Source organism: Fragaria vesca, linkage group LG6, assembly GCF_000184155.1.
Source record: "Fragaria vesca subsp. vesca linkage group LG6, FraVesHawaii_1.0, whole genome shotgun sequence".
In the NCBI taxonomy this organism is placed as follows: domain Eukaryota; kingdom Viridiplantae; phylum Streptophyta; class Magnoliopsida; order Rosales; family Rosaceae; genus Fragaria; species Fragaria vesca.
Window position 1 is genome coordinate 5,557,804 of NC_020496.1, and position 19,513 is coordinate 5,577,316.

Below are 19,513 nucleotides of genomic sequence, written 5' to 3' on the forward strand. Positions count from 1 at the left end.
AGCCCATAGTTATGGTTAGTGTTAGCGAATGAAAAAGTTCAGATTCATGCTTCTTGCGTTCTTAACAGTTCATTGATTTCTCAAAAAACTTTTCAGTAACTTTTGCATAGGATCATACATTAGTGGACAAAAACAGAAATTCCGAATATAGTGAAGTGTAACATGATCTACCAAAAACAGAAACATACATTCACAAAACAGAAACATGATATTTGAGAATCTTCTTTCTAGATGCGCCTCTTCAGAATGAACTGCTCAAGATTAGTAATGTGACGAGCATGGCGACGTTTAGGGTTGGTCATGGCCTGAGCATGGGCCTTGTTAAGATTCTCAACATCCTCTGTCTGGTTAGACTCGAGCTCATTAACATCATCATCTTGAGAAGCCTTGAGTTCAGATTGGACATCCTCATATTCAGCATTCGCCTCGAGCTCTAAATAGTCTTCATCCAGCCTAGCGGTCTCCTCAGTGTGTTGCTTCTCAAGCTAGCGGGTTTGCTTCGCATGGGCCTTTTCAAGTTTAGTTCTCTCCACATCCTGAAACTCCTCTAGATCTGCAATCTCACTATCATGGACCTCTTCTAGCTCCGCTAACTTCTCCTGAAACTTGGCATTGTCCGCCTAAACACAGAAAATATTCGTTTTTAAAAAGTTGTGACATGATTATGATGGAATTGAAAACATTTGTATTGCTATATATTGGTCATTTTGACAACACTTTATTAAGCCACATATATATAACTGAATTCATAGTAAATTCATATAAACAGAAAAGATGAACTCAACATATACAGGATTCTGACAACCTTTGGGGTATACTAATCTCTAATGATATCTAAATGCTCATTATTCTGCCAAATGTTTTACCTCGCTATTCTCCTCCTGCACAGTGGCCTTGCCCTTGCCCTCCTCCTTACTTTCCCATTATGGGAAATGATTATTGAAGGTGCATTCAGTTAAAGTGTACGACTAATATCAACAAAATCATGATTCAATATCAATATCAGTTCGGATAACATTCATAAAATACTGTAAATATCAATTTCAAGGGGATCTAAGTATGATAAACATTTAAACACAAATTAAGTTCTAGTAGTCCACCAAAGACAAAACCAGAAAGTAAATTGTGAGAGAAAATTTGCAAAATAACAGTTCATAGAATCATAGTATAGGCGTAAGGTCTAATATTGTTTTGGTGATATAATGAGTTTGGAGGTCTCCAGAAGGTTATAATTTACTCTGTATAATCATTTACATATCTAGCTGGATATCTTCTTTGGGCGCAGGCACAGACAGAGCTTCCTCTTTGACTTTCCCCTATGAAAAAAGATTATTGAAGGCGCATTCAGTTCAAAGCACGACTAATGTCAATAAAATCATGATTCAACATTTTATGAATGTTATATGTACTGATTACTATCAACATTTACATTCAATATATTTACAAATGTCATATTTACCTGGGCATCATCATCGAATTGGGATTTCAAATGTCATATTTACTGATAAGATGTATTGTTAATAAGCTCATAGTTATAGTTAGTGTTAGCAAATGAAAAAGTTCATACTTCCTACGTTATTAATAGTTCATTGATTTCTCAAAAAACTTCCCAGTAACTTTTGCATAGGATCATACATTAGTGGACAAAAATTTTAAACACTATAGCCAGTTACGCCAACTTTTATTGCCAAAACTAGGGCGATGAATACAGTAATCTGGTCACAATTTAACTGGCTAACAATATTCAAATCTAAACACACAAACAAAAAATAGCAATCTCTTAACATAAATAACAACAATCTTCTGTCTGACTACATTTGTTATTCTCAAAATACTCCGAAAGAAACCACCAGTTTTTGGCTGTTGAGGTCAGTTAATAGGTAAGAAGGGTAACACCCGAACAACCCTTGGAGATAAGAAATCCATATCTAGTTTAGTTAGGGTTCGAGGATTCACTTCTAGTTATTTTTGCACATAATATGTTTGATTGTGTATTGCAAAATGAGCAAGATAATAGTATGGTTTAGATGAACACGGGAAAGTGGGAAAGCTTAATCTTATTTGTTTGACTTGGGTGTATAGATAATATTATTAGTGTCTTACACCTAGATTGTGGTATATAAAGACTTTTCAATTAACCTCAATAGAGAGACGACATTGAGTGCTAGTAGTCTGAGTTCTAGATATTCATGCCAAGATGCTAGAGATTAACAAAAAAAAAAGGTAACTGTATAATTGTACATAATAGTTCATTCAGAATTACCAAGAAAAAAAAGGTAACTGTATAATTGTACATAATAGTTCATTCAGAATTACCAAGAATCTTACTCTTGTTTGTTCATTTTTCAGGAGCTTAAGAGAGTATCGATTTCGGTCTTGGGCTAAGGGATTCGGAGGGTGACTCAAATTTCCGAACATATCTTGGTAGGATCATACTCAAGTAACAAGATGTTAGCCTTGTATTATGGATCAAGCCACTTGTCCCTGTTAGAGAATATCACTGTTAACCTTGGTTATCGGTAAGTTTTGTTTGCCGTGTAATAAGGTCGTGCATTTGATGATGCAAATTGAAGAACAAACTACTCAAAACTAACGGTTGAATATGTGATCAAAGTCATATGAATAACATTTATATTGATGTGAAATTTACATTACATATATCAGTAATGTGATTAAAGTTTTCTCGTTCTTTGTAAAAATTGTTGTACATTATGAATGCTGATGTTGGTAGTCAAAATACAAGTTTAGATTCATTCTTCCTGCATTCTAAGTTCATTGATTTTTTGCACAAAAAATCCTAGTGACTTTTATATGGGAAGAATGATATCAAGCTAATACTTTTTTAATTGGACCAAGTTACTCATTACGGCTTGGTACCACAACTTCACACATTTCATAATGGAAGGTGACTCTAAGATCCTATATAAAAGTATCAATAATCAAGTCATCTGTCCTTGGAGAATTCGAACAATCGTTCAAGACATACGAATATTTAATTATTCTGATTCTGCACATCTCCACTTTTCAACACATTAAAAGAGAATAAAATTTTGTAGCGGATGCAATTACAAAGTTAGATCACTCTACCTCTGTACGGGCATGGCACTCCTCACTCCCTCTGTCAGCTAGTTTTGTTTTCTATTTTGACTAATTAAGTTCGGGTTGTAAGAGCAAATGCACTCATTTTAAGTGGGTTGGACCGATTTTCAACTTGGGTTAATACACTATTCATGTAAATCAGTCTTTGATCCTCAGCTCGACAATACAACAATTAGATCAATCCAAGGACCTATTGCTATGTACATTGTAGAAAAAATATTTTTATATTGACATTTGTATTGTTTTGGACCAACACCATGTGTAAAATGGTGTGTATATGGGTCCCACATTTATATTGGTCCGGACTAATTCGTGGGTTAAGGATTACCCCATGCATTGGTCGGGTTAGGTGGGCTCCACATGGGAACCCGGACTAATTCCTCACTGATGGATAGTGTTTTTCGATCTGATCTTCGATCCAACCCCCAAATTACACCATTGTTCAATTTGCTCTAAGAGAAGTTCTGTGTTGTAGTTGTATTTTTAACTTGTCAAAAAAATAAAAAAACCGGACCGAGTTACTTAGTCCAAAACTAACCCATAGACCCATAGAATCCATCTCAGAACAAAAAAAAAAAAAAAAAAAAAACAAGAACCCATGGAATCCATCCTCACCTGCGAAGCACCGTATACTTCCTTAAACCTTATATGAAACACAAAACCCCTCTCCCTCTCTCCCTCTCTCAGTTTTGTCGATCTCCATGTTCCTCCTTAGAAAATCAAATTGGGGTCTTGAAGATTTGTGATGAATGATGGCTTTCAGAGGCTTAAAGACAATTCGGGCTCTGTTCCGTGCGACCCAGATTCAAGAACCTGCCTATCTGTGAGTATAACTAATGGGTTTAATGCCTTGCTCTGAATTAGTTTGGATGAAATGAAGGAAATTTGACTTGAATATTGCATGTTTGCTTTTGAAAAATGAATGAAAATGCCTCTGTTTAGTGTTTGAGGTTGGTATTTATGTGGCCCAGTTAGCTTTATGATGATGGTATTGTTAAATTTTCAGGCTTGGAAGCTCGAGAAGCTACACAACTGGTATTTCAAATGGTAATTATCTGCTAAGGAAGTTCATGAATTGACTACTTGTTGCGTATTGGTTTGGCATTTAGAAATTAATCTAACATAGTTTACTTTGTGAACAGTTGCTGAACTTAATAACCGGAATGTGTACTCAAGCTTATTCCATGGAGCACTTCCTTGGACTTCTAGAAATGCTATGACGCTGCGTTCTTCAATGGTAAGTTTATAGAGTTAGAACTAATCTGATTGAAAATGCTGGTTTTTGATCATGTGTTGGTAACGAATGTGTTGGTCCGGCTGAAGGAGATTATGAAATGATGAATGTTAAAACTCATTAGCATTCTTTTTTGTTATGTGTTTATCTTGCATTCAGGCGGTCGAGTTGCCAATGCTGTTGAGTGAGAAAAGGTTGCTGTCCACACAAGTAAAAGCTCCTGCTCAGGCAAGAAAAATGGTATGTTATCGAGATGCTCAGTTCATACTGCAAATCTTTTGATTCAGTTTTTTCTTCAGATTGTGGCTCTTGGTTTGCTTCTCGTTAATATAATCTCCATTAGTATTTACTGAAAGAACTACTTAACGTCACTGTAAAGTCTTAGAGGTGTGTCTGTCATCTTCTGCTATTATGCAAGAGAACCAATGAACTTCTACTTGTCTAGTCTGTCTTGTATTCCAGACACGCAATCATGACATGTGTGCTTGCCATATGATATATGCAGGGAGGACTTACCGTTTCCATGACAAGTCCTGGATTTATCTATGAGCCTTATGCACCTCGTGAAAAAGTGCCATTTTTCCGGAGGTTAGTGTGTTCTTTCAGTGACCTTTGAAATTGTTGTATTTAGAGTAGACCTTCATAGTAATGGAACTGGAACTGTACTGAGAGTTGCATTTTCAATTTTAATCAGGTTGATGATAGAATCTCCTTTTTATTAACCATCAAAATATAGTTATGCTACCAGATCTCCTGTCACCGTGCTTATTCATGTTATGGAAAGTTGGAAACCAGTTTTGGTCCTCTTGAGGCGTCTTATATCTTTATGCTATATGTATATGCATATATGCAGATACAGACTATTGTGGTCCAGTTTGCTTTCTTTTTAAAGAATATGGTTGTAGAATTTCACTGAAGTCTCTCCGCTTCACTTTTCCTGCGCACCTAATTGATCACTTGTCATTTTTTCTCCTTACTGTCTTTCTGTTTCATTATGCATAAACTAGCTGATGTTTTATGTATCAGGTGGTTCACCAGAAGTGGCTGGAGAAGAACAAAAGAAGAAATTATTTTAGAGGTGATGCTTTAGATTCAGCTGTAAGAATTTCCTTGCTTCATTGATTGTAATATAGTAACATAGCTGGAACATATACTCAAGCTACTAATTATTATAGCTTTCTTCTTGTAATCTCTCATGATTATCCTCCATCCCCTCTCTTTGTTTTTAGAATCCATTCCGCTCCATTTCATGTTCTATTTTGATGGCTGTACTACTACTTGTTTACTTAGATGAATATATGTTGCCATTCTCTGTCATTTATTTTAGTTACTGTGGTATTAGATATTTAGAGGAATGCTAGCCATCTTCAATTTTGGCGGATTAAACAGTAAATTATTACTACTTTGGTCAGTTGAGGCCTAATTTCTTTCCTTGACATCTTAGATTGTGATATTTTTGGTTTTCCAATTTGCAGCTTAAAAGTGCATATGCTATTCATAAATTAAGGAAATCGGGATATTCAAAGAATCTATTCTACAAAGAAGCAGTCACTGTATACAAGGAGGTATTTTCATCATCCTTGTTTAATTTTGTATTTCTTCTTTTAGTTGGATTGCACTCTTGTATTCTTATTTCCTTTCACTCATTTATAAACCTTCTTATTCAGATAAATACTCTATTGGCAACTGGAGACAAAAACACTTTACGGAAAGCAGTTACGGAGAAAATGTACTCTGTATGCCTCTGTTCTTTTTAATTATTGTCAAGTTAAGGTTTCTGTTCAAATGGTAATGTACTATCTGTTGTATTGCTGCTTTCTTGATGTAAGGAAATGGCATTAAAGGTAAGACATTATCTATATCTTTCCATTTTCAGGAACTAAAGAATGAAATAAAACAGAGAGAATCCATATGGAGTAAGGTTTATTGGGAAATGGTGGAGCCCATTGAAAAAATACGCACCTTGCGAGCACGAGTGGCAAGTTTCTTTCAAACTTTTTATATTTTTATTATGTCTAAGCACATAAGTTTAATTAAAAAAGGAAGATGCAAACTGCTCGGATGGCTTACATGCATGTGTATTGTTAGCATCTAGATATACTCTATATCTTCCTAAATGAGTGATTTCTTAGTGCCGACTTCTAGATTTGGAGCTTGAGAAATGTTCCTTATGGTTGCACTTCTGTTGGCAGTCAACGCATTCCCAGCTAACTTCTTTGCCTTATCCTTTCTCTCCTCACTACAGATTGGTGTTGATCCAAAAGATCTTGAAAAGGTGTTTATACAGATTACACTTGAGTTTCTGTCAAAGCAGGTAAACTGACCACCACAATCTTATCATGAGTTGTCCTGTATCTGTATGTTATGAATGAGTTGTATATTCAGAACCACTGTTCAGGATTAAGTGCTCCCACTCACCATAGTTTAACATTCTATCGCCATTCAACCTTGTCGGCAGAGCAGTGTGAGTTGTGGGAGTTAATTATCTGGCAAGAATATAAGGCATATGCGATGAGAAATAGTGCATGTGTTGTCTTGTGTATTTCAATATTAGTGGGTGCCAATGCTTTGAAGGTTAGGTTATTGTAAGATACAGTTAACATCATAATCATTTAACAAAAGGGATGTACATGTAAAGTAGAAAAAAGAGGGAGGAGGGGAGGAAGGGCTGCTAGTTTCTCTCTATTAATTAACCAAAGTCTGCCTACAGCAGCTGCCTCATTGGCTGTTTTTAAAGATCAGATAGGGAAACTAAGTTTGAATCCAAATGGAAACTGTAGCTTTATCAAAATCTCAGAATGAAGGCAGACCAAATGAAAGCTCTACAATAATCAAAGCAAAATAAATTTCAAGAAGTCCTACTTTTACCTAGGTGGTTAGGCTTCATCTAATTTAGTCTTATTAAATGATTGCTACCATGTTGTATCTTCTTGATGGTGCTTTCTTTCATTGTATGGTTGAACTTGGGGTTCGTGTTTATCTGTTCATAAGTAGGTGCTTTTAATTCGGAGATTGATCTGATGAGAATTCCACCTCGTTTTCTTTTTCCTTTTTTTTTTCTTGGCAGAAATTCGAAGCATACGACTCAAAGGGTTCTGTTGTTTCTGGAGATAAATCTAAGGAGGTACAATGCTTTAATATCTGATGTTCTTCGTTCTCTAGGTTATGTAATATTTATTTGGTTCGGGTATATTCTTATGCTTAGACTTGCTCAGCCTCTGTTTCTACACTTCCTCTTATTCCAATATCCACTTGAGCTAGGATTGATTGGCTGATGCCACCACACTTGTCATATAGCAGTCCTATGCATGATATGTATTTATCAGTAACACCACAACTACTTGGCATAACTCGTTCTCTTTACTGTGCTTTGTAGGTCCTTGTCCGTGATATCTGGGTATTTGAAAAGTCTCTCTTCCATCCTAAATCTTTCTGGCGTCTATGTGGGAGGATTACTCTCTAAGCAAGTTATTTTTCACCAAAGATCTACCATGTTGATGATGAAATAAATGTGTTACCCAGCTTCCTAAATTTGATTATTGATATCTCAGTTCTGATTTCAGTATTTGGATTCAAATCTTGACCAACTAGAACTTCCAGTTTTCCCTTTAGAAAATCGTAACAGTCAATTTTGTACCATTCGTCTGCAACTCTTCAGAAATTGTCATTTTTGTTTTGGAAGCAGTACTGTTATTATCCTTAGAGTATAGGATATGATACGTTTGTACAAGGGGAGTTCAATTCTTCAAGTAATCCCTATAACGTAGTTGAAAATAACGTGCAAGCCATGCCTTGGTACATTTAACTTTTCAGTAGCTTTGTGAGAGGGTTATCCCACTCTTAAGAATGGAATACACAAACATACCATTCGCTTCATCATAGTTTCAGTAGCCTCGTTTGTGTTCATATTGCATGGTTCATAAGTATTTTGGAGGAAAAGAAATTCATGAAATGGATGGCATAGAACAGCATCTTCAATCTCTAGGCATTTGCCAAAGGCTGTACAACTTCATAATGAGAAGGCTAGCCTCACATGCCTTCAAGAGTGTCACTTTAGGCCCTCCAATGATTCAAGGCTTACCCTCAATTCCTGAGGATGCTGTTGTTAGTGAAGCTGGAACTAAATGCAATGGAAAAGTACACCCGGATCCCCTCTCTTGTACAGACGTTATTACAGAGGAAACAGAAGCTCCAGGACCATCAATCGCTTCTCGAGCAAAACCTCCAAGGAAAACTGTTAGCATAAATGATGAAGTCGAGGATATAGAGAAAACTCTGAAGCTGAGAAGAAGAAAGAGCAAATCTTTCGAAAGGTGGAACTCATTGGAGCCACCAAACTATGAGCAAATCCCTCAGAGATCATCGATTCTGAAGGTGGGTTCTGATTTGAGGAAGAAGATGGCTACATTTGTGAATCACAACTACAACTGATGGGGCTGTGCTAGATTGTTCTCTGTTCTATATGTAATTATTTCGCTATAGGGTGTTGTGAAGAAACATAGTTTGATTGTAGATATTGCATTAGACTAGACAGTCTAGACTTGGTTGCAAAACTAATGGTGTAGACGTGTAGTTCAATGACATTATATCTGCTACAGTGTCCTCACAAATCAAATGCTATTGCCATCTATTCGATTGTACCAAATGGACAAATGAGATTCTTCTCTTTATTGCAGTTCTTATGGGCGCAATGAAGAGGTTTATGATCTCTTTCTTTAAAGCAAAGAAAAGGAAAATGCTAAAAACTTTTCAGAAAATGCCTATATATGGAGCTTCTTCCCTTGCAAGTTAAGGCTAAGGGTGTTCTTTTTATGCGTGTACATCATGCCTAGAAACTTTCTGACTTTGGTTTAGTGCCACAATGATGAGCAAGATCTTCTTCTTTTTTGATATGGATATGCATACATTTTGAAAATAGATCATCATTTTGTGAGAGCGGACATAAGATTTTTGGAATAAAGGGCATCGTCTTTTGGCAAAGTACCAAAGGGATGATCTTTCTTGGGTACCAAAAGGCAGAAGAAATCCCTTCGTTTCATGAAAAACATGATACATTAAAAAATAAAGAAACTCACCTTCTAAACAACGGTTGAAGATGACGGTCAAAGCGTGTGTATGTGTTAAACGTGATGTCTTCCCTATATAGTATGTTTCTGCCAAGTTTAAATAAATAGGATTGTAACCCACATTTCCAAATTGTCTCATACTCACATAATCAATTAGCACTCTCTCATTCCAGAACAGACGACTAGGAAGATATGGATGCAGGAGAATACCAGCAATCCTTGTCATCATCCTCTTCATCATCAGCAGGAATTTGTCACAGGCTCTTCAATTTGGTATGGAAAATTATAGCAGAACAATCCCACAAGACAGTGACACTAGGCCGGTCCGATGAGTACTCATTCTCCAGCAGCCAACGTATCCGATCAGATGGCTTCGACAACTGAAATGTTCAGATGATCAAGAAATTCTGTCTGGTGGGTGCAGTTTCAGGAAAGCCATGCTAGCTTAGTAGGAACATCCTTTTTTTTTTCTTTTTTTTTCCCCTTCTTTTTTCTGTGTTTCTTGTTTGCCATGATAAACTCAATCAAGAATGTAAGAACAAGAACTGTAAATTAGAAAGCTGAAAACTATGACATAATTAGAAATTGTACTTAAAATTAGATTTTATTGTACACAACAAGATCCCCTATTTTGATTTTTATGTACTCCTAAAAACAAAAGACTAGTGCTAAAAAATTGAGAAATTAAAAGAGCAAAGCAAGCCTCTTCCTCTTTTATTTGGAAGACACTTCCCAGTTCCCACTTCCCATTGCACCACGCTTGATGAACTCTCAGCTTCCAGAGTGGAAAGCAATCTCTTCCCCATCAGATCAAACAGAGAGAATCAGATTCCCACTCAGGCATCTATATATGTGGTGGCCGGAAGATGACAAACACATAAAAACAGCCATGCATGATCTCATTATTAATCTATCTTCTTTAGCAAGACTACTGAACCATTCATGAAAATGCACCTTCAAACTAGTCAGTCAACTTACTATATATAGTTACTACATGCAATTATTCATTAGACAATAGCTAGGCTCAAACATCGAACCTGTATAGAAAATGAAAAGATGAGATTGCTGTAGAACCAAACCAAAACTTTGTAATGGCTTCCCAAGCTCAGGTTTCTGTAGACAGATTCAGTGAACTTCCACTAGAAATGGCTCATCACATTCTGAGTTTCCTTTCCATAGCTGATGTCATTCGAGTGAGCAGCTTATCGAAAACATGCAAAGGTCTACATCTATCGAATCCTATTTTGACTATGGATTCATTTCCGTTCACCCTCACATCTGATAAGAGGTTGGAGTTGTTCAACTCGTTGGATCGCTTCCTGGTTCAACGCGGGAACAACAAGGTAGAATCCTTTATCTTTGAAATGGAGTCTGTATACCAGCATGGGGAAACCGAAATAGAAAGTCACTGTAGTTTTGAGAAATCACGAATTCTGAGTTGGATTCAAAATGTAGTAGATCATTGCAACGTGGAAGAGCTTCATGTTGTCTTTGAATCTTTTATGTCCAATCCAGAAGATTATAGTCTTGATGTTAAGATAGATTTTCCTGCCTGTATCTTTCTTTGCCAGTCATTGAGTTACTTAAACCTGCAAATGGACTGTGCAATACTTAAAGCTCCCTCCTTCTCTACTTGTCCCCCCTCTAATCTCGTGCACTTGATCCTGACACATGTAACAATAGAAGACGGTGAAGGGTTTTGCAAATGGGTCTCTTACTGTTGTAGGTTCATTAAGGAATTGAGGCTGGCACTAGTTTCTGGTTTGGATAACATCACCGTTCAAAGTTCGTCTTTGGAGTACTTTTGGGTGCACTCAGATGTTCTTTCGAATCTTGTAATATCTGGTGATAGAATTCAAGAAGTATATATAGACTGGGAGTATGATGTAACCACCAAGCAGAGCAATAAAAGTTTGAACATTTCGGCACCAAATCTGAAGTGTCTGACATGGATTGGGAATATGTTGGATCATCAGCATCTTGGGCAAGTGAATTGTTTGGAAAAACTTGTTATTTCTTTGACTTGTTATGATGTAAATGATTTGGATAGCGTTTGTGAGCAGTTCCTTTGCAGTATAAGAAGTGTTAAAGTTCTTTTTCTAGACGCAGTGACTGCCAAGGTAAAGTGTGACACTATCTAATACCTCCCTCCTTGGTTTAATTTGTCCATTTCAAAAAATTTCTAACTTTGTTTCTGTTGTAGACTTTGTTCAGGAAGGGATTCAGACCTGCTCCATTGAGCAATGTTTGCGACTTGCTTATGTTTATTCGGTGCAGTATTGATGACAACCTTGTGCCAGCCATGACCTCTCTATTTAGGGCTGTGCCCAATTTGATTTATTTGAATGTGTCATCTTCTTCTCAATTTCCTATTCCACTTGCTCTTCTAAACCTTCTTGGTTGCGATGATAATGTAAGTAGATATTTGTGCAATTCCAAATTTTGGGTCCAACTCTTTTGCTTTGGTATCAAAATTCTTTTGATTGATATGCTAGCTTGTTTGTTACCTTTTCAGATATCTGGATCTGATGGGGGATGTTGGGAACTCCAGGGGCTTGATTTTGTTTCTAAGGTGGAGGAGGTAATCATAGGGCTTAATTCAGGTTGCAATGGATTTGAATTAGCAAGGTACATGCTTGAGCATGCTCGTAATTTGAAAAAACTGTCTGTTATCACTACACCTGATGATCAATCAAGTTCAATACCGGATATATGGAGAAGCAACCCTTCTTTCAATTCTAGAGTTGTCTTTGTGGAAGAGGATTACTAGTTTACTACACCGGATCACTCAAGTTCGGTCGAGAAGCAACCCCACGTCTTTGTGTTTAACCACCAACATCCTATTCTAAATAAGTGCATTTTAATTGAGCTTCTTTTGGATAACTTCAATTGTGATTTAGGGTTTGATTGTTAATTTTTGTATCTTTTCATCTCTCATATGAACGATCATGGACTCATGGTTAAGTATTGGTATACTTGATCTGTGTTTATCGTTCCAATTTGATTTGATTGACCAGCTAGTTGGTATTACTTTTATTTGATGGATTGTTTGTGACTGTTTCCATGTTCTCTAGTTGTGAAGGAGTTTTGTTGCTTGAATATTCTAAATTTTTAATTAGCACTGAAAATTTAATTTATTCTCTTGGTTTTTTAATCCTATAATTCCTATTTGCAAGCTTGTTTGTCTGCATAATTAATATCACCCTAATTCTTAGAAGCAGGAAAATGCAGAAAATGTGTTTACTATGTGTTTCTTGGATGATTCCAGTTTACTAGTGTACTCATCTGACACTAGGCCGGTCCGATGAGTACTCATTCCCTAGCAGCCAACGTATCCGATAAGATGGCTTCGACAATTGCGAAATGTTCACCCTAATTTTTAGAGGCAGGAAAATGCAGAAAATGTGTTTACTATGTGTTTCTTGGACGATTCCAGTTTACTAGTGTACTCATCTGACACTAGGCCGGTCCGATGAGTACTCATTCCCTAGCAGCCAACGTATCAGATCAGATGGCTTCGACAATTGCGAAATGTTCAGATAGTCAAGAATTATGTCTGGTGGATGCAGTTTCAGGAAAGCTATGCTTAGGAGGAACTTCCTTTTTTGTGTGTGTGTTTCTTGTTGCCATGATAAACACAATCAAGAATGTAAGAACAAGAACTGTAAAGAAAGCCGAACATAATGTCATTGTACTTGAAAGTAGATTATATTGTACACAGCAAGATCCCCTATTTGATTTTTTTTCACTCCTAAAACAAAAGACTTGTGCTAAAAATTTCACACCTAAAAGAGCAAAGCAAGCCTCTTCCTCTTCTTGGAAGACACTTCCCACTTTCCATTGCGCCACGCTTGATGAACTCTCAGCTTCCAGAGTGGATAAGCAGTCTCTTCCCCGGTGGTTTCGAAAAACACATAGTGAAAACCATACACATTTTTCTCAGTAGAAATTGTACCAACCCACCACCCATCGAGGTCGTTAGCATCAACCCTGTTGCCAATATGAAACTCACTAGCCTCGGTAACTTCCGGCGGCATAGGCCTTACCTCATCTGCCATAACAGTCTCTTTCAAAGGTACAGACTCGTCATATTCCTCCACCAGGTTCTTGTACTGAACCATATAGTTGCTGCCCTTTTTTGCTACTATGGTTGCTTCAAAGTAAGAGCCTAGGAACCCTGGAACTTTGCTGCAGACTTCAACCTCATCGCCTCTTTGGAACGAAATCTCTGAGTGGAACGTCATTAATTTGCTGTATAATATGAAAGAATGAAGGAATGAATTGAAGAAGAGATTGGACACACTCGCTTTATATAGATTTCTTTTTTCTACACAATGTTAGAGCAGGAAGTCTTATCCCTCTACGAATAGGAAAAACTAGCATTCTCCCTATAGGTCTTCTATATATCCAATCGGGATTTACTTTCCTAATTCTATTAGGTCTTCTCCAAACCAGAATCAATACCCTCAAATGTTAAAAATTTATAGTTACATTTTCATATCTGTGACACTGCAAAAGCTGAAGCCAGTCTTCTCTTGCTTGTTGTTTAAGGGTGTGCTTTATATGCGTGTTGATCATGGAGACGAACTTTTGACTCACGTCGGTGACACATTTGAAAGCCATTGTTTAAAAACTGTGATGTCTACTTTTTCTGCCATGTATATATATCTGTAGGATTGAAAGTTGAAACGCATTGTTCTAGTCCTCAAGTTAGCTAGTGATTCACATAACCAAAGCAAATCACCAGTGATTCCAGATAAGAATAGAAGATTGGGTAAAGATGGATAGAAGAGAGAACCAGCAACCCAAATCATCAATTTCACTAAGGATTTGTCAATGGCTCTTCAACTTGGTGGTGAACATTGTGGTAGCACAATCCTTCAAGACGGTGACTCTAGGCCAGTCAGATGAGTACTCAGGCGGCAAAGCATCTCATCCTGTAAAGCGTCCAATCCGATGGAAAATGGCTTAGGCAACTGAAACATTGAACATTTGAAGTGACCCTCATCTGATTGACGGTCAACAAATTCTGTTTAGTGGGTGCAATCTCACAAAAGCCATCTCATTCTTTTGTTTTGTTTCTTGTAGTTTTAGTTAGTGCAGTACTGCAGTATCAAACATTTAGATTAGTGCTGATAGCACCCATCTTATGGCCAGGGCAGATGAGCATGCATATTGCTTTTGAGCTAGGGATCATCATAAGTTGGTCACTAATGTTGATTATTGGCTTCACAATTTTGTTTCATAAGTCTTCATGATTCCTTACTAAAGTAATTATATATTTTTCATGAGTAATTTTTAGTCCAGTAGCCACATATATTTGTGAATCCGACGAATAATAATAATATATCTAAAATTGTGAACAAAAAAAAAAATAATTATCACTCATCTAAATGACTCCATTTAGAGAGTATACCAATCGAGATTTCCTTAAGAATTTTGGATTTGATGTGTTTTATAATGTGTACCAACTTGTATATCAGTTGAATTGGAGTAATCAGAAACTTCTCATAGTTATCATAAAACTTCCATTTCACTAACAATGAAGTTGAAATCTTCGGTCTTTTTCATACTCCCTTTTCTTTGGCAAGGAATCTTCGGTCTTTGACTCTTTTTTAAAACAAGTTATACAACATTGTACACTCCTCAATTATCTTGGACATACTCCATGACCCAACACATTAACATAAAGAATCCTAGTAGGCTGGTACAATTGGACTATCCGAAAGAGTAGCCAATTTGCCATTTGCAAACCAGAGGCTGCCATTGTTTGATACTTTGATGTATAAAGCCGCCTTTAAGTGATGGGTGCTTCACATTCCATCCCACTCACCACTGATACCATCACTCTTCTCCACTCAAATCCCAGAACCACTTTGTTTTGTCAATCAAGACTACAAAACCCAGTGTTTAGATTAAACCCAACCAACCGAATCTTCAAGACCCAGTTGAAGACCATGTCTCAAACCTCTCAAGTTGTGCCAGTCAATGGTGGCAAAGTTGTAGTTAGGGAGACCCAGGATGAAAGTAGCTCAAGGCCAATTAATGTTGATGGGATTGATCAGGAAGTGGTTGACAAGATGGTGTATGATGCTCTTGTTTGGAGCTCTATTCATGGCCTTGTTGTTGGTGACAGGTCTGTAAAGGTCAGTGTGGTTTTGCTTACCCGACTCTTTTGAACTTATGAAAACTAGAAAAGATTGAAAATTTAAGTTTCTGTTATTGATTAGTTTAGTGAAATATGAGTACTTGAATCAGCATATGGTTGTAAATTGTTGGGTTCAGGTTGGCCTGAGAATGAATGGTGATGTTGTTGCATAGTCCTTAACTGTTTCAATAGTTTGAGAACAATTCAAGAGTTTTTGTTTGTTAAAGATTGGGGCTTTATACGGTTTTCATGTAAAGATTATAGCTTCAGTTCATGAATTTGATGTTGAATGCAATAATTTACAGAGGTCATCAACAGTACCTGGAGTAGGAATGGTACACGCCCCGTTCGCTTTACTTCCAATGCCGTTTCCAGAAAGTCAGTTGAAGCAAGCGTATGATTTAGCCCCCATTTTCAATGAACTTGTTGATCAAGTGAGTTTGGATGCCAAATTCCTGCAGGATTCACTGTCCAGGTACTTTTGCACATAATCTTTTTAACTAGGTAGTTGGCAGTGCAAAATGAGCACACGGATAATATGTTAAACTGAACATGGAAAAGCTTAATCTTATATGTTTGACTTGGGGGTATCAGATAAGATCAGTGTCTTGCACTTAGGTTGTGGTATATAAAGATTTTTCAACCTGAATAGGGAGACACTGAGTGTTAGTGTCTGAGTTTAAACGGAAACAAGAAGTAAATATGGATACAGGGAAGTTGTTCATCCATGCCAGCTACAGCTTCACCTAATCTCTAGAGGATAACTCTATTTTTGAACTAATGCATTATAATCTTACGTACGCAGAACGAAGAAAGCAGATCCTTTTACATCTAGACTTCTAGATATTCATGCAAAGATGCTAGAGATTAACAAGAAAGAGGTAACTGTATAATTTTATATCAATAGTTCATTCAAACCCTAATTATTCTAAGAGGAAGTTTGTGTTCAATGTGATCTAGTAGAATGGCTCTGGATTTGGATAACGTGGTTCAGTAACCATGGCTGGATGATTATTTATAGCTATTTTAGTAAATTATATGAAATTTACGTAACCTGCAATAGTATTTTCTAGTTTAGATTGTATGCATAGGTTGTTTGGTATAAAATAGGGGATAGCTTTTTCATTCATTGATAAAGAAGATGCTGAACTCTTTTAACCACTTGAACAGGAGATACGCTTGGGTTTACATCGCTCAGATTATATGCTTGATGAACAAACCAAATTACTCCTTCAAATAGAGATGAACACAATTTCATCTTCATTTGCAGGGCTCAGTGGTCTTGTCGGCAAACTTCACAGGTTAATTACTTTTAAACTTGTATATTCAAAAATACACATGTATTGATAATGATTCTATTACAAATTGTTGACTGGTCAATGTCATACTGAGTTTGACTTATTACATGCTCCAACCTCCATTTCTGTTGATCATGGTGTTAAAAGTCACCTAAGTCAGTAGTCTATTGGCTAGTTTGTCTAGTTTTGCATGTCAACATGTAAACACAGTCAGAATTACCAATTATCTTACTCTTGTTGTTCATTTTTCAGGAGCTTACTTAGTAAGTATGGAGAAATTCTCGGATTAAATTCTAAAAGGATTCCTGATAATGCTGCAGTTGGTCAGTTTTCAGCAGCTTTGGCTAAAGCTTGGACTGAATACAACAACCCCAGGTAAGTGACCTGACTTAAATATTTCCCTCTGCTGCTGCTTTCAGTGTGACATGATTAAAGTTGTATTTTAACTCCCGAGTATATACAGGGCCGCAGTTCTGTTTGTGGTTCAGGCGGAAGAGCGCAACATGTATGACCAACATTGGCTCTCTGTTACGTTGAAGGAAAAATATCCTTTGTAGCTCTATAACAATTCACCCAGATTGCAGACACTAGTTGTATCTAGGGAAATATCTGATTTTTCATTCTGTAGTATATGCTGCATAGGGAGGGGTGGTGGACTGGTGGGCCTGGGAGACTGTACCTTCTTTTATAGAGAAAAAAATAAAGAGAAAAAGTTAGAAGGTTTATAGAGAAAAAATTCTGAAGTGAATTACTTCTGAAAAGTTTGGGCTAAGGGTCTGGTTTATTTTCTAAAAAAATCAATTTGCATACAATTTAAGCTAGAAGGTCGTTTGCAGAATTCATGATTAGTCGCGTTCCTTAACTGTATAACACATATAATATTTCATCTAGTCGAAAAACTTTGGCTGAAATTGATGCCGAGGGGGAGCTTCTACCAGATGGAACACTTGTTGTGTATGTACCTTTGGCCTTGGGAGGATCACTATTCTTCTGTAGATATATGAAGTTGTTACATCTTCGACTTGTTGTCTGAGAGAGTTTTTAATTTGCAGGGGCGGCCAAATAATTGGAATAGTTTATTTCAGAGCGGGGTATACCCCAAATGATTATCCTTCAGAATCAGTGAGCCTCTATTTTTTCCTTGGTTAATCTTATTTCGAAAAATAAATATATGTAGAATGAACATGTACAAACTGTCCCCCTTAAACTATTCCCTGGCTCCCACCTTGGTCGTGAACTTCTGTTTCATTTAAAAATGTTTAGGACGATACTTAAAGGGCTACTTGCAGAAGGCACCAGTTGCTATAAAGTTGACCTTGAATATGATGTCTATAATACGGCTTGAACTCTGTGGTTGTTTCATTTGTAGGAGTGGAGAGCTAGGTTACTTATGGAGCAGTCATCCGCCATCAAGTGCCCATCAATATCATATCATCTAGCAGGGACGAAAAAGGTTCAACAGGAACTTGCTAAGCCTAATGTTCTCGAGAGGTATTGCTGAATTCAAACAGGATTTGTTGTCACATTATCACAACTTATAAATTTATTAATATCTTTTTGGAGCTACTTACTCAGACTGTTGCTGGTAGCTAGATGTATGGTTCTCGTAAATAATATGAATATGAGCTTTCTGAAATTTAGGGAAGAACAGTTACAATTGTTGCAATCAGTAACCTTGAAATGTTTCTATTGTTCATGTGAGTAGGTTCCTTGACAGTAAAGAGGACATTGCAAAATTGCGAAAATGCTTTGCAGGATTGTGGAGTTTGGATGACTCAGATATTGTCAGAAAAGCAATAGAAATGCCAGAGCTATTTGTCATGAAGCCCCAAAGAGAAGGCGGAGGTCTGTGTTTCTAAACTTTTATCTGCCACCGTTATAATGTTAAAGCAATATAACAAATCGTCATTGCATTTCAGGGAACAATATCTATGGCAATGACGTGAGAGAAACCCTCATTAAATTGCAGAAGGAAGGTTCAGAAGCAGATGCTGCTTACATCCTGATGCAGAGGTTATTCCCGGCTGTTTCTCCCACATTCTTGATACGAGAGGGAATTTGTTATAAAGAGGACACTATATCTGAGCTTGGGGTATATGGTGCCTATTTGAGGTATTTGACTCTTGTGATTAAATGTTTGGGTTGATTTTGTTGGCATCTTTCTATAATCTTTAGACAAAGTTATAGCCGAAGCATAACATCATGTTCCAATTTTGGTGCAGGAACAACGAGAACGTGATTTTGAATGACCAGTGTGGCTACCTGATGCGAACCAAGGTTTCGTCATCAGATGAAGGTGGGGTTGCAGCTGGATTTGCTGTTTTAGATAGTTTATATCTAACTTGAGAAGTTGGCTTCCTAGTTTGTACCAAAGTTGGTTTATCAATAAAGCCAACGTGTTCTCTTACTAACGAACATTTTCTCCTTTCCATATTCTCACCTGTTACAAAGCGAAAGAGTGCTTGGGAAGTCATTTTGTTAATGTAGTAGCACAGTAACACTACAGTTTCTCCTTGCCATTTTCTTAATGGTATCGAAATTTTTGAAAGGAACTTCATTCTCAAAACAAAAGAACATCCGTAGAAAACACAATTAGTGTTCATTATTCGTATTCGTAACAATGGCCTCTGAGCACTGGTTGTACATGCAAATCTGGCAAATGAAGGCC

At 36.9% G+C, this 19,513-nt stretch overlaps 4 protein-coding genes across 4 annotated transcripts; 3 read left to right on the top strand and 1 right to left on the bottom strand.

The window, feature by feature from the left end:
- Positions 1 to 3,701: 3,701 nt before the first annotated feature.
- LOC101305674 (probable 39S ribosomal protein L45, mitochondrial-like) lies at positions 3,702 to 8,058 on the top strand. The gene is made up of 12 exons (XM_004302413.1): positions 3,702 to 3,922; positions 4,106 to 4,146; positions 4,242 to 4,336; positions 4,493 to 4,573; positions 4,839 to 4,921; positions 5,360 to 5,411; positions 5,809 to 5,898; positions 6,001 to 6,069; positions 6,210 to 6,311; positions 6,579 to 6,647; positions 7,401 to 7,457; positions 7,710 to 8,058. Exons 1-12 carry the CDS (start codon positions 3,849 to 3,851, stop codon positions 7,794 to 7,796), a joined length of 900 nt encoding a protein of 299 aa, XP_004302461.1. The 5' UTR covers positions 3,702 to 3,848; the 3' UTR covers positions 7,797 to 8,058.
- Positions 8,059 to 10,490: 2,432 nt separating this feature from the next.
- Positions 10,491 to 12,169, top strand: LOC101303254 (putative F-box/FBD/LRR-repeat protein At5g44950-like). The gene is made up of 3 exons (XM_004304971.1): positions 10,491 to 11,519; positions 11,603 to 11,812; positions 11,915 to 12,169. Exons 1-3 carry the CDS (start codon positions 10,491 to 10,493, stop codon positions 12,167 to 12,169), a joined length of 1,494 nt encoding a protein of 497 aa, XP_004305019.1.
- A 1,015-nt stretch (positions 12,170 to 13,184) lies between these two features.
- LOC101303540 lies at positions 13,185 to 13,643 on the bottom strand. The gene has a single exon (XM_004304972.1). The coding sequence runs from the start codon at positions 13,641 to 13,643 to the stop codon at positions 13,185 to 13,187; it is 459 nt and encodes a 152-aa protein (XP_004305020.1).
- Positions 13,644 to 15,236: 1,593 nt separating this feature from the next.
- Positions 15,237 to 19,410, top strand: LOC101305956 (glutathione synthetase, chloroplastic-like). The gene is made up of 12 exons (XM_004302414.1): positions 15,237 to 15,545; positions 15,853 to 16,022; positions 16,353 to 16,428; positions 16,718 to 16,848; positions 17,098 to 17,220; positions 17,309 to 17,389; positions 17,719 to 17,799; positions 17,898 to 17,967; positions 18,215 to 18,336; positions 18,551 to 18,690; positions 18,765 to 18,957; positions 19,068 to 19,410. Exons 1-12 carry the CDS (start codon positions 15,357 to 15,359, stop codon positions 19,189 to 19,191), a joined length of 1,500 nt encoding a protein of 499 aa, XP_004302462.1. The 5' UTR covers positions 15,237 to 15,356; the 3' UTR covers positions 19,192 to 19,410.
- Positions 19,411 to 19,513: the final 103 nt, after the last annotated feature.

Excerpts from the sequence above, each read along its gene's own strand:
- LOC101305674 (XM_004302413.1), top strand. The coding sequence starts at position 3,849 with ATGATGGCTTTCAGAGGCTTAAAGACAATTCGGGCTCTGTTCCGTGCG. Across the intron at positions 3,923-4,105 it reads ATTCAAGAACCTGCCTATCT|GCTTGGAAGCTCGAGAAGCT; the intron begins GTGAGTATAACT and ends TTAAATTTTCAG. Across the intron at positions 4,337-4,492 it reads TGACGCTGCGTTCTTCAATG|GCGGTCGAGTTGCCAATGCT; the intron begins GTAAGTTTATAG and ends TCTTGCATTCAG.
- LOC101305956 (XM_004302414.1), top strand. The coding sequence starts at position 15,357 with ATGTCTCAAACCTCTCAAGTTGTGCCAGTCAATGGTGGCAAAGTTGTA. Across the intron at positions 16,023-16,352 it reads CTGCAGGATTCACTGTCCAG|AACGAAGAAAGCAGATCCTT; the intron begins GTACTTTTGCAC and ends TTACGTACGCAG. Across the intron at positions 18,691-18,764 it reads GCCCCAAAGAGAAGGCGGAG|GGAACAATATCTATGGCAAT; the intron begins GTCTGTGTTTCT and ends ATTGCATTTCAG.
- LOC101303540 (XM_004304972.1), bottom strand. The coding sequence starts at position 13,643 with ATGACGTTCCACTCAGAGATTTCGTTCCAAAGAGGCGATGAGGTTGAA.
- LOC101303254 (XM_004304971.1), top strand. The coding sequence starts at position 10,491 with ATGGCTTCCCAAGCTCAGGTTTCTGTAGACAGATTCAGTGAACTTCCA. Across the intron at positions 11,520-11,602 it reads TAGACGCAGTGACTGCCAAG|ACTTTGTTCAGGAAGGGATT; the intron begins GTAAAGTGTGAC and ends TTTCTGTTGTAG. Across the intron at positions 11,813-11,914 it reads TTCTTGGTTGCGATGATAAT|ATATCTGGATCTGATGGGGG; the intron begins GTAAGTAGATAT and ends TTACCTTTTCAG.